A 14,260-nucleotide genomic window follows, 5' to 3' on the forward strand; every position below is an offset into this window, starting at 1 on the left:
TCAGAGCACAACGTTTCCAAAACTCTCTAGACACTGATGAATATGCATAGCATCACACAGAGTGTTCTAAGCTTCACAGCTCAGACGTTGTTTGGGAGCAAACATCTTTTAGGCATATTTTAATTTTAGATTGCAGAGAGAGGCTAGGTAGTGGTGGTGGGTTTTTTTTTTTCCCCCAGCTACAGTAAAACTTTCAACCACAGAAGTGATAAACCCAAACAATACCTGCTTGTTGCCAGAATCTGATGTGCTTTATCCCAACTGTTACCAGCTTGTCAACATGGTGTGGATTACACTTGACCACAAATATCTTATCTTTATGTCCTCTGTAAGAGACAAACAGGGGAAAAACTCTAGTCTTGATGAAAGCACTTTAGAGAGTTTTATTTAAAGCATGCATTTGGTTTCACTTTGATTAAGCACATCTAACAGGACAAGTAAATTACTGATAGAAGATGATTTAAGATATGCATGGGGGGTGTACATTAAAATAATGAGCTTTGGCTTTTCTTTGCGTATTTGAGCCCTTCTTACTCTAACATTGCTACTAGAATCTACTAGTTATGCTTTAAACAAATTAATGGAACATCTAAAATGGATCAGAATGTCTCCATAATATAAAATTGATGCCGCCACTATAGAATTTAATCCTTAGCATACAGAGATCTTGTAGAAGATACTGTAAAAGGGTATTAATGAGAAACTTCAAATGTAATATTCCTGCTGTGGAAGGCATAACTTTGGGTTAAACAGAGTTTCAGCTAGAAATGTATTTATGAGAAACTGAAGACCCTGGCTTACATTCACAGAGAGACAAAGGATGTCATATATTAATTTAAGGCACTCAAGGATTCTAGGCATTCAGAAATCTAAGCTTATAACCCAAGAGGCAGAAGGACAAATATAGAAATGAGGACTGACTGTAGGCTGCACTGTAAACTGGCATTACACTGTGCCTGGGAAATTTCTGTTTCTGAGTATAAAGTAATCATATTAAATTTAAGGATTTATTGATCTTAATGGACTATGTGATGGTCTTCTCTGATATACTGGGCCTAACTTTTATTACTAAAAGAAAAGCTATTGATAAAAAAGAATATGACTAATTACCCTTATGACTATAGATACAAAAATCTTAAATAAAATACTAGCAAAGAGACTCCAACAACACATTAACAAAATAGTACACTATGACCAAATTCAAGGGTGTCTCATTATTAAGGAATCAAACAGTACAATTCATCATATTAATATGTGAGAAAAATTATGTTATCATTTTCAACGATGCCAAAAAAGTACTTCACAAAAAATCTAATGGTCACTTAAGACTTAAAAAAGTACTCAAATAACTCTCAATAAAGTAGAAACTAATGGATGCTTTAGAATTTCTCTTAGACTTTTATAATTTCATGCAGTTCTTAACTCTCACTGAGAAACACAGATTCATTCAAGACCAACTATACACAGAGTGTCTCTTCAATGTTATGTGCCACTATCTTTTCTTTAAAAACAGAATGTGCTCAAACAGTAGCTTCTCCATGGTGTGCTTATGCATGTGTGAACTTGAAAGTCAGATTCTTACTTAATGCTATTCCTGATGAAAGTCAGATTCTTACCTCATGTTATTCCCAATGAAGTCAGGAACAAGACTGTCACCACTACCATTAACATTGTACTGAACATATTATCTAATGCAATTAGACAAGGTCTAAAAAATTAAAGACACAGGAACTAGAATGGAAGAGGTAAAACTATTTCTATCTGCAAATGATATAATTCCACATCTAAAAAATTCAAAAGAAAATAAAGTAAAAACAGTTATAAATAAGATAATTTAGGAAATTTATAGTATATAAAATTAAATACAGAGTCAATAACCTTAATATATATTTACATTGTCCAGTTGAAAAATACATTGGAAGAAAGGACTATATTTAAAACAATAATAAAAATATCAAGGCATATATTTAATAAGAACTGTGCACTAACATATAAATGAGTATAACAACAAGGGAAAAAACACCCCATATTGGTAATATACATAGAAAAAACATTCCATGTTCTTGGGCTGGAAAACTCAATCATAAAGATGTTAATTCTAGCTTTGTTTATGAATTCAACTTGATTCCAAAAGATAAGAGCATTTTCTATTGCTCTTTTCAGAAAAATGTGTCTGGTCTTTAATTTGGAGCTAGACACCCTGGTTTTAAAGTTCCTATGGAAGAATAAAACAGCAGTATGGCCAAGAAAACTCTGAAAAAGAAAAGCTAAATGGGAAGAGTAGCTCTCCTAGGTATTAAAATAACTTATGAAACCTTCATGATTAAAACAGTGTGGTATTGGTATACAAGTGACTGACAAGCCAATGGTAAAATAGAAAATCTAGAAAGAGACCCAAATGAATATTAAAATATAGCACATACTAAAGACAGGTCTCAGATCAATGTAGGGGGTATGAAATGAATACTTAAAATAAATGGTGTATGTTACTAAATGCTGGCAAGGATTTGGAGTAACAGGAATTCTCAATCATTGTTGGTGGGAATGCAAAATGGTACAGTTACTTTGGAAGACATTTTGGTAGTTTCTTACAAAACTAAACATATTCTTACCATAAGATCCAGCAATCATGTTCCTTAGTATTTATCCAAAGGAGCTGAAAATTTATGTCCAGCAAAAACCTGCACATGGATGCTTATGGCAGCTTTAAACATAATTGCCAAAGCTTGGAAGCAACCAAGATGTTCTTCAGGTGAATGGATAAAAAAACTGTGGCACATTCAGAGAACAGAGTATTATTCAGTTCTAAAAAGAAATGAGCTATCAAACCATGAAGAGACATGCTGCTAAGTCACTTCAGTCGTGTCCAACTCTGTGTGACCCCACACACAGCAGCCTATAAGGCTCCTCTGTCCTTGGGATTCTCCAGGCAAGAACACTGGAGTGGGTTGCCATTTCCTCCTCCAATACATGAAAGTGAAAAGTGAAAGTGAAGTCCTTCAGTCCTGTCTGACTCTGAGACCCCATGGACTGCAGCCTACCAGGCTCCTCCGTCCATGGGATTTTCCAAGAGTACTCCAGTACTCCCAATGGGTCACCATTGCCTTCTCTGAAGAGACATGGGGGAACTTTAAATGGATACTACTATTGAAAAAAGCCAATCTGAAAAGGCTATATATTATATGATTCCAACTAACTGATATTCTGGAAGAGGCAAAACTATGGAGACAGTTTAAAAAATGAATTGTTTCCAGGATAGAGAGGAGGAAGGGATGAACAGCCAGAGCACAAACGATTTTTAGGGAAGTGAAACTATTCTACCATGAGGCTATAATGGTAGATACATGTCATCACACACCTGTCAAGACTCACAGAATGTGCAACACCAAGAGTGAACCCTAATGTAAACTGTGGACTTTGTGTGATAATGATGTGTCAATGTAGCTTCATCTGTTATAACAAATGTACTACTTTGGTGCCAGGTGGGGATTTGAAGGAGGCTGGAATAGTGGACATATGGGAACTCTATTATCTGTATAATTTTGCTATGAGCTTAAACCTGCTTTAAAAAATAAAGTCTATATAAAAGGAAAAGAAAAATGGTATTTGGAATACCTTGATAGCTCTAAGGAGAAAGGAAAAAAATTGAATCTGTGTCTTGAAATAGACACTGGGATAAATTCCAAATGATTTAGAGATCTAAATGTAACGATGGAACCATGGCAGATTAGAAGAAATCATGAGTGATTTCCTTTGAACCTGGGGACAGGGAACACTTTTCTTAATTAGTCTCAAAATCTTGAAGTAGTCAATATTGCTAAATTTGACCACATAAAAATAAAAGCCTTTGCATGATGAAAAACATCATAGCAAACTCAAAAGACAAGTGACAAACCAGGTGAAATACCTGAAAGCTACAGACAACAGACAAATAACCCTAATATTTAAAGGACTACTTCCCGTGTGAAGTGTATTTCAGAAAAACCAAGTGGTTCATGAGGGAAAACTCTTCTTTATAGAAGAATTCCAGCTAGTATGAAGGATGAACAATAGAATTAGACAATTATCATATTCAACCCTTAATTAAATAATCACTTTAGCCCAGAGTTGTAAATGGAGGTACAATCATTAGATAACACATTGACAGGAAGCTTTCTAATGGGAAGATGAGGATGATGTGACTAGAAACCACGACAGAGCTGACTGTTACTAAGAGTTGGAGAACCAGACATATGGGGGCAGTGGTGTACCATGGGGTAGACCGGAATGGTGATCTGCCCTGAGAAAGAGGAATTCCACCATTCTCGTTGTTTAGAATTGCTGGCTCAGGAGAATAATAATAATAATAATAACAATAATAATAAACAGACTTCCTTTTAGTTGGTTTTATTATTCTTAAAAAAATTCCTGCAGATAATACAAGCGCTATTGCTTGTACCTGGCAGGTACTACTCCCACTGGCCCTACCCTCTGGCATGCCACTGATTATGTTGCTTCTGAGAGTGAAACATGAAGTTCGGGTTAGATGTGCTCAAGCTCTTGACTGAAAAATTGAACTTAGGAGAAAATATCTGCAAATCATATAATTGAAAAGGGACTGATTTCCAGGATATATTTTTAGAAAAAAATTACAACTCAATAATTAAAAGGCAAATAACCCGATTAAAAATGGACAAAATATCTAAATAGTTGTACAAAGAATATATAAATTATTAACATAAACTTCAGAGAGAATATGCTAGAGAAAACTGAAATGAAAAGTGAGAAGAGATATCACAAATTATATCCCCTACATAGAAAAGAGCATTGCTTTGCTTGCTTGTGTCTATACAATGGCAAACAATTAGACAGCTGGAAAAATCTTTTTGGAGAGCACATTTTCAGTTCAGTTCAATCACTCAGTCGTAACCAACTCTTTGTGATCCCATGCACTGCAGCACGCCAGGCTTCCCTGTCCATCATCAACTCCCAGAGCTTGCTCAAACTCAAGTCCATTGAGTCAGTGATGCCATCCAACCATCTCATCCTCTGTCATCCCCTTCTCCTCCTGCCTTCAATCTTGCCCAGGATCAGGGTCTTTTCCAGTGAGTCAGCTCTTCTCAGCAGGTGGCCAAAGTATTAGAGTTTCAGCTTCAACATCAGTCCTTCCAATGAATATTCAGGACTGATTTCCTTTAGGATGGACTGATTTGATCTTCTCGCAGTCCAAGGGACTCTCGAGAGTCTCCTCCAACACCACAGTTCAAAAGCATCAATTCTTTGGCGCTCAGCTTTCTTTATAGTTCAACTCTCACATCCATACATGACTACTGGAAAAACCTTAGCTTTGACTAGATAGACCTTTGTGGGCAAACTAATATCTCTGCTTTTTAACATGCTGTCTAGGTTGATCATAGTTTTTCTTCCATGGAGCAAGTGTCTTTTAATTTCATGGCTGCAGTCACTATCTGCAGTGATTTTGGAACCCAAGAAAATAAAGTCTGCCACTGTTTCCATTGTTTCCCATCTATTTGCCATGAAGTGATGAGACTGGATGCCATGATCTTTGCTTTTTGAATGTTGAGTTTATACACAGCTTTTTTACTCTCTGCTTTCACTTTCATCAAAAGGCTCTTCAGTTTCTCTTTACTTTCTGCCATAAAAGTGGTATCATCTGCATATCTGCACATTTTAGTTTTCATCTAATTTCTTGATGTCATAAAAACCCCAGTGTTGTTTCTTTTGTGGATAAAATTCTAAACTGACTGATGATGGCAGGTCAATGTTTAGTCAATGTCAACACCTAAATAAAGAACACTCACTGAATCACCTTTGTCATTTTTTTCCTTTAGACATGTGTTAAATTTGTAGGGAAACTGCCTACAACTCTGTATGTGTGTGTGTGTGTGTGTGTGTGTGTGTGTATAAGAAAAACAAAACGGACAGAGTTTCATGTCCTACAACTGATGGAATAAGAATGTAGGAGAGTCAGTACTGCTGCCCGAATCCAGGGCAAGTCCCTATGCCTCTGTCATAGGTAATCTACCAGGCAGGGCCATGTGCAAAGGTAACCCACAGCTGGAAGACTGAATATTTGATTTATGCCTCAGCCCAAGATTCAAAATAGCTTATAATACAGAATAACAAAGAATAAGCCAGGGAGCAATGAGAAGAAAGGGAGATGATCTATTGGTGAGTGGGGGGAAAAAAAGCAAATTACAGAGCAATATGTATAATATTCCATATATGAATAAAACAGATTAAAAATACTCACAGAATATATATCAAAGAATATAGGCTAAAAATGTTAGCCATAGCTATGTCTGGGTAGTAGAATTATGAATCATTTTCTCCTTGGAGATTTTCTGTGCTAACTTTTCTATAATCATGTATTATTTTGAAAACAGAAGAAAATTAATAAATGTTATTTTAAAAAGAGATCCATATTTTAAAAAAAGGAAAGGTGTCAGTTTCATATTCAGGAGACTTGATCACATTCACTAACTGTATGTAAGGGTAGGGACCTAAACTAGATTCAAGCAGCAGAGGTAAAACAGAAGTGTATACGCTGAAGGTATATTTACCTGCTCCACACTGCCCTATGTTGTCCCTAAGCTTTCTAGTAACACAAGTACTTTTCAGTGTTGAAGTATTCTTGTTATATACCATGATAACTTGCACCTTTTGCCTAAAGTTCCCACTGTTCAAACTTCTGAGATGAAGCTTGTTAATAATAGTCATTGTCCCCGGTCATGTTACTGGTGTGATAGAAATCCAAAAAAGGGACATGGAAGTGCCTGATCAATTGTCTCTTTGTTCTGTCCCAAGTGACACTGGTATCAGGCTATTTCATTACTGCCCATAAGAGGTTGCTCTAGGTTGTTCAATGGGTTACTTGTATACCAACCTTGAAAAGGAAAAAAAGACTAAAGTGGAACCCATTATACAGAGTGAAGTAAGCCAGGAAGATAAAGATCATTACAGCATACTAACACATATATATGAAATTTAGAAAGATGGTAATGATAACCCTATATGCAAAACAGAAAAAGAGACACAGATGTACAGAACAGACTTTTGGACTCTGTGGGAGAAGGCGAGGGTGGGATGTTTTGAGAGAAGAGCATGTATATTATCTATAATGAAACAGATCACCAGCCCAGGTGGGATGCATGAGGCAAGTGCTTGGGCCTGGTGCACTGGGAGGACCCAGAGGAATCGGGTGGAGAGGGAGGTGGGAGGGGGGATTGGGATGGGGAATACGTGTAACTCTATGGCTGATACATGTCAATGTATGACAAAACCCACTGCAATGTTGTGAAGTAATTAGCCTCCAACTAAAAAAAAAAAAAAAAAGGAACACACACACACACACACAACAAAAAGAAAAAAAGACTAAACAATTCATTTGTAATGGAGGTGACTGAAGTCATTCATGAAAATTAGCAAAGATCAACAAAAAAGTGTGCAAGGAGATTGGTTCAAGTCTCATCAAGATCTGTAGTAAGATCTTTATGGGTTATATCTGAACCTCTCTGATTTCTATGAGTGAATGAAAACATAGGTTCACTTAAACACGCTCACAACTGCCGGGTGGCTACTGAGGGTGGGGGGCAGACGAAAGCCTCAGGCAGCAGCGGCACCGCAGGGGACACCGTCTCAGCCATGAACCATGCCCCTCCTCTCACGGGGAGTCTCACATCCTGGGTCATGGGCACTACTGTGGAATATCGCCCGCCAGAACCCCAACCTGCGGGATGCAGGTCTGCCGTTGAGCCTGGCTAGGTGATGGTGGCAATGACCGAGACACAGAAGAGCAGAGAGAAGGACATCACTGAGTCAGCCATCCTCTGAGAGCAAATCAGACCCTTGGAGGAGCTACGATGACTCCCGGGAGTCAGTAAGGTCCCGTCAGTGAAATATTACTCCTTTTCCTTGTCACTTCTTTCATGGTCCTGTGTTTAAAGTTTGTATCTTTAAGCACTCTAATCCTCAGGCCATAAGTAGAATTTTACTTTTTTTGTTTGGTTACTTGTTTACATAAATATCTATGATTGTTTTAACATTGTATAAATATTATTTATTGCTTAAAAATCTAGTGTTCGACCAAAGAACTTTAACAATCCTTGACACACCTTCCTGGAAAGAGCACTGGATGAATGTTACATCTGTGAAATTGTTCTCTGAGGGTAATTCTGCAGGTGTCTTCTTCAGGGAATGTGACACACGGCTTGGGAGCAATTCCAAAAATAAATGGCATTATTAACATAATGATAAGTTGCTTTGTGGTAATTAAATAGTAGTAACACTAGCAAACACATCAAATATATACTTCTAAAATATTAATATTTCTTTCTTTCACTTTTATTACTGTTTCTGGCATACAGCAAGTAAGTCAATCAGATTTGCAGAGGGTGTTCTAGAAGGGAAATTGAGTTCCTGCAGCTTTTGAAATGTAGACATGTGCTTTACCTGAAATGAACTGTAATACAAACAGTAGTTAGCAGAAATATTAAAGTAAAATATAGTGCATTAATCTAGGAGAAAAGTAGAGTTCTGATTAGAAGCTAAATCTGAATATCAGCAGGGAGTGATAAAACCATGAGGAATACTAGAGAGACGAAAAGAAAAACCGCTTGGGTAGGCAGATTTATGAGCTGCCATTTGCTGCCAAGAATTCCATCTCAATAACAGTCATTAGAAAAGCTCCCTTTTTTATCCTAAGATGGTCAGCTGGAGTCCTCAAGACTCCATCTGCTCCTCCTCTGAATCTCCAGCAATTTATAGATCTTCATTTATTAAATCAAATTGTGAAAACCCCCACTGTCCCTCTATTTAATATTGTAGAGGGAAACATCAATTTTAAAAGTGAATACTGGAGTTCAAAGCCAACAACTTAAAATGATTTTATGGTGCAAGATAAAAAGGAAGTTGGTTTATACAGGGAAGAACCAATAGAGAGATATACTGATAACATGTCTTGGACAACAAATCATCCTTAGTTGCCAACTATTTTGACCTCTGACCATGGCCAGGCAAATAGCTAAGCCCAAAGCAAGCAGGAATGGAAAGCAATGTTCAGACTTAGGGCTGATTCAGCAGGGAGGGAGGCTGGGGTGCGGGAGGACAGGTGGTCTATAAACAGCAGTCGGTCTTGGAAAGTCTATTTATAAGACAGGGAGATTAGTGAAACAATCTGCCTCCTTTGAAAGCGAGTGGCAGATGTACATGATGGGCCCCCTTTCCTGCATGCCACAGCTTCATGACAAATGCTGCTGACTCCAGTGACATTGACGCTCCTTCACCAGATGCTAAGACAGTTGGAAAACAAGGAGCAAGGCACAGGCTGAGAAAAGTGGCTTTTCTACTGCTGGTAAAAAGCTCTGATATAGACAATGCAGAGACTACTAAAAGCAAAGTGGTGGATAACTCTCTGGAAAAGATTTCAGAATTCTTCAATTCCCTGAAAAAAACATCAATTCCTCTAAGTCAGGTTTGTCACCACGAAATATTACAGTATGTTTTCACTTAGGTGTTAAGATTTCTATGTGAATTTCATCTGAGTTTGAAGATGACATCTTACCAGAAAAGGCAAACTATTAACATTTACTGAAGGGTGATCATCGACAGGACGTTGTGAGACCCGGGCAGCTTCTTACCTGGTGGTAGCTATCTTTTCTCCCTTTTTCCAGTCCCAAAACACAATACTGTGAAAATCGTCTAAACCAACCGACACCAGACATTTTCCATCAGCTGTATGAAAACAACACAAATGTCAAATGACTCATTTCTTCAATGAAAAACCAAAACATTTTATATACTGTAAAGAGGAACAAGAAATTGGCCTTAGAAGAAAACACTAAAGGACCTCACTAAACGAAGTGCATTAAGTACTAATAGTGGAGCTTCTCAACGTATAATAAGTGGATGCTGAACTGAATTGCTGATCCAACATTCCAATCTCAGACTCAGGGCTAGGGGGAGCTTCTCACGTAAGTCCCCAAAACCTTGTCTATTTTGTGTCAGATAAAGCTCATGACATTTACTGGAAGAGTCATTTAACTTTGTGACTCTTAGTCTATTCTGAGCTCTAAAAAACTGGTTCTATTTAACCCTCCAAGATAAGAGCATTATAGAAACTAAATTTGACTTGGAAAATTCCTTCAAAAAGTGACTTTATAATTTAAAAAGTCTTAACTTTTTACTTCCCCTGTTTCAAATGTAATATGCTTGCTGTAGGACATTGAGAAAATACAAAGGACATTTAAGAATTTTCCAAATTTCCAGGCCTCACTTGATGCATATCTTATCAGTTTCCCTATATAAATGTGCTTTGAAAAAACAAAGCCAGGATCATAGTGAACATACTATTTTTTCCACTTGTTATATGATGAACATTTTTCTCTCGGTATTAAATATTATAATATTTTATAATTTATATATTTATATAATACTGTCAATGATTTGGACAGTCTGTTCGCCAAATAAAATATATGTATAAGAGATATAATTGAATTTGAAATCAAAATAGTTAATTTGCTTTTTCATTTCAAGACCAAAGAAAAGGTATAGTCAATAAATCTTTCCTTTGCTGCCTCCTCACTGAGCTAGATTTACAGGGGGAGCGTCTCGGGCCAGCAGCTCCTCCCCAGCTCGGAGTAGGCTGGAGACACTGGCCAAGTTTACCAAGCCTCGGTTTAGCGGGGTGTCTTCTCTGACAACAGGGAACCATTATCAACAGGGTAAAGAAATGAGTATGTGATAAACTGCTTCTTACATAGCCCACTCGGGATTTTGACTGGTATTTTCAAAGATAGCTCTGGGGTAGATGCTAAATTAGGGTAGCCAGGAAATATAAAGGAGCCCTAGTCAAACTGGGATTTCATATAAGCAATGGATAATTTCTTAGTACGAGTATGTCCCTTGCAATATTATATTGCATGAATATCATATTGCATGAGACATACGTATATGAAGAAATTACGCAATGCTTGTCTAAAATTCAAATTTAACTGGGTCTTCTGTATTCATATTTGCTATAACTAGTGACCCTCTGCAAATGCTGCTTAACTCATGTCCAACCCCTCAGTGACCTTACTTGATTAGAGACCATCCCCCAACCAATTAGGAACAGTAGTCTGCTCCTTTTCTGGAGGAAAAAGGAAAGTAAGAAAAAGGAAGAGCCTGGCTTAACAAACCAAATCCCCCCCAATCCTCTACTGCTTCTAAGTATGAGGCAAGGATTTGGAAGTTACATGAACTCTTTGAAGCTCCTAGACTATAGTATTAGGTAAAGACATTAACACTTTGCTAAAGGCCTAAGTCACCACGAAGTGACTATTATAAACACATGTGTCTTCTGAATCATAATGACTATGTCCTCATGCCTAAATGTTACCAGGATTTAAATTGTGCCTGGTCTCTTTTCATGCATTTGGAAGAAGGGACGGGTGATGATTTCTTGTTCAGAACTACCAACATGACTTTTCCTAGTATCTCTTGGTATGGCCTGGCTATGTTTCTATTTTAGCATGTCTCTGTTATTTGGTGATTTTATTTTGATTGGAGAGTTCTCATTCCCTTTTTTAGATTGTAAGCTCTTAAGACGTACTTATAGTACTTGTATCACATTTCCAACATGATCCTCATACTGAGATGTTTTTCAATGAATTTTGATGATACTGGTGACATTAGAAGGATGAGGGAGATAAAAATGGAATGTGTCCATGGATGGTATGGAGGGAATGTTCTGTTACATAAAATTTTAAATCAAACACACTGCACAGATATTCAGTGTCTCCCCCTTTTCTGCATTTGTAAATCCTATATTTTGTTTTCTTTTGTAACCTGGGTAGCTATATTAGATGTCTTCCTTAATGCAAACATTCACACATTTCAAGTGATAGTCCTTTTTTGTTTTTTACATCTTTTGAAGAAGGCCTTAGAGTAAGTTTTTTTTTTTTTTTTGCTTTTTGTTTCTTTTTATTAGAACTATGAGGCCCCATCAGCTTGTCTTCACAGTTATACCACCTTTCTATCCCAATTTGTGACCTAGCAGCAATGAAGCCCCAGAGAAGGAAAGGGCAACCCACTCCAGTGTTCTTGCCTGGAGAATCCCAGGGACGGGGGAGCCTGGTGGGCTGCCGTCTAAGGGGTCGCACAGAGTCGGACACGACTGAAGTGACTTAGCAGCAGCAGCAGCAATGAAGCCCCAGAACAAATCCAGAGGCCGTTTCTTTTAGGATGGTGACTTTTTCTTGAATTCTGCAAGTGTGGGGGATTTCTACAGATCACACAGTTTTGAAACATAACTGTGCTGTGCTTAGTCGCTCAGTCGTGTCCGACTCTTTGCGACCCCATTGACGGTAGCCCGCCAGGCTCCTCTGTCCATGGGCATTCTCCAGGCAAGAATACTGGAGTGGGTTGCCATGCCCTCCTCCAGGGAATCTTCCCAATCCAGGGACAGAACCCAGGTCTCCCACATTGCAGGGGGATTCTTTACAGTCTGAGTCACCAGGGAAGCGGATTTCTTCCCAGTTTTTATTTCCCCTCACAGTGGCTTAACTTTAGCTTTGAAAAGTCCATTGTTCCTTGACCATTTAGTTGGAGTTTCTGACTTTCAAACATATCTTTAAGAGTTTAGGAAATGTCCTTTCAATTCTTTCTAGTCACAGTATGTATTAATTATGGATATTTTGTGACATAGTCCAGAAATAATTCTAAGGCACTTAATGTCAACAGTAAAGGGCAAATTAGAAAGAGAAATATTTTATTCAGGCAATTACAAGTTAGTCCTATATTCAGGACTCATAAAAAATGCATAGGTTTTTGGAACTGAAGCACAATGAAATCAAGCAATTTCAGATGTGCCCTTGTGGAAATCACTATTATGCAATGAAGGTTTTTAAAAATATGAGGATGATATTTAGGGTAGAAAATATGAATGTGGCTGAACTTTTCTATTTCTAATTGATTTTCCCTTCATGTGGAAGCACTTTCCTGACTGCAAGCACCAAAACAAAGACCTCCATTTTCCCTAGACAGCGATGATAAGTCCACAAGGTTAAAGAGTTGCTCAATTAAGTGACACAATATAAATTCATTCCTTCTTGTTGACAAAATTTACAGGTATGGGTTGTGTTGTTGGAAATGTTTTTGATTAAAAATGTCTTCTTTTTGTTTGCTTTGGAAGAAGGGCAAGAATAGATTAATCCAGATTCCTAGGTATAACTGCTTATCTGTTGTCTAGTTGTCATAGAATGTGCCTACTTTATATTTCCATGAGAATTTCTTTCTGTCATCAGTAGGTCTCCACAACATCCCCCCAAAGGAGCCGACTTATAAGAGATAGGTGGGTGTGGGGGAACACTGAGGCACACAGATAGGCCCCTGGCTAGATAACATCCAATGTGGGTACCCTATTTACATGGATAAACTGGGAAATGTAAAACATCTCTCTCATCATATTGACTTCAACTCCTCAGTTTCCTGTAAGTATCCAAAAGGAAAGGCATAGTTGCTCCTGCTGCAGTTCACAAAAGTGTTTGGTTCAAGGCTGTTCTAGCACTGGGGTCTCTTTTCACCCGAGGTGAGGGGTTGTCCCACGAGGCAGCCTCTCTGCACTACCATGCCCATGACACATTTACACTGGAGAAAGGGGCTGGGGGTGGCTGGAGCTCTGACCATTGGTTAGAGCGAGGGAGTGAGGAAGTAAGGGATCACGCTGAGTGACTCTCCTGCTAGAAGTTCATTCCAGCCCTGGTGGAGGGCAGGGGCAGGAAAGGGCAGGAGGATGAGCCGGGAGAGTGATGGCACAGCTCCTGCCTCCCAATGGCCCCAGGCCTGGTGACTTTTTTACAGGACCGAGAGCCAGGAGCCCTGGGTCCCTGCTCTGGATCTCAGCCATACCATCAGACTCTCCGGATCTTCATTCTTGGCCTGTAAAGCTGTGCAGCTGTCTGTTTAAGACTAAAGCTGTATCATTATAACACAGGTACGACTATGAATATAGATTAAACTGAAGAGGCTCAGCTCACACCTTCAGAAGGGTCATAGAAACCACCAAGATCAACCAACCACAGTTCATCTTCATGGAACCATACACGGCAATGGATCAAACACAATAGATACTTCCCCACTTCCTCAATAGTCCTTATTTGTAGTGCTTTCTCAAACCATCACCTAGCTTTTTAGGCACCATTTATAAAATTAACATGGTATTTAAATTCTGAGACAAAAAAATGTGATTTTTTCACAATCAAAAATAACACATTTGCTGCAT

The 14,260-nt window shown here is 38.2% G+C and overlaps 1 protein-coding gene across 5 annotated transcripts in view; it reads right to left on the reverse strand.

Moving 5' to 3' along the window:
• EML6 (EMAP like 6) overlaps positions 1-14,260 on the reverse strand; it is a 274,778-nt gene that overhangs the window by 72,285 nt on the left and 188,233 nt on the right. For all 5 annotated transcript variants that reach the window (XR_010662346.1, XR_010662347.1, XR_010662348.1 and 2 more), the window contains exons 17-18: positions 9,639-9,732; positions 226-326 (exon numbers count right to left, since the gene is read on the reverse strand). Coding sequence is in view for 2 of the 5 variants with exons in the window: in XM_065929282.1 (XP_065785354.1) it covers positions 226-326; positions 9,639-9,732 (195 nt within the window). In the remaining 3 variants the exon portion in view is untranslated. The remainder of the gene's footprint in view (positions 1-225; positions 327-9,638; positions 9,733-14,260) is intronic.

The sequence above is a fragment of the Muntiacus reevesi genome, chromosome 3, assembly GCF_963930625.1.
Source record: "Muntiacus reevesi chromosome 3, mMunRee1.1, whole genome shotgun sequence".
Classification (NCBI taxonomy): Eukaryota; Metazoa; Chordata; class Mammalia; order Artiodactyla; family Cervidae; genus Muntiacus; species Muntiacus reevesi.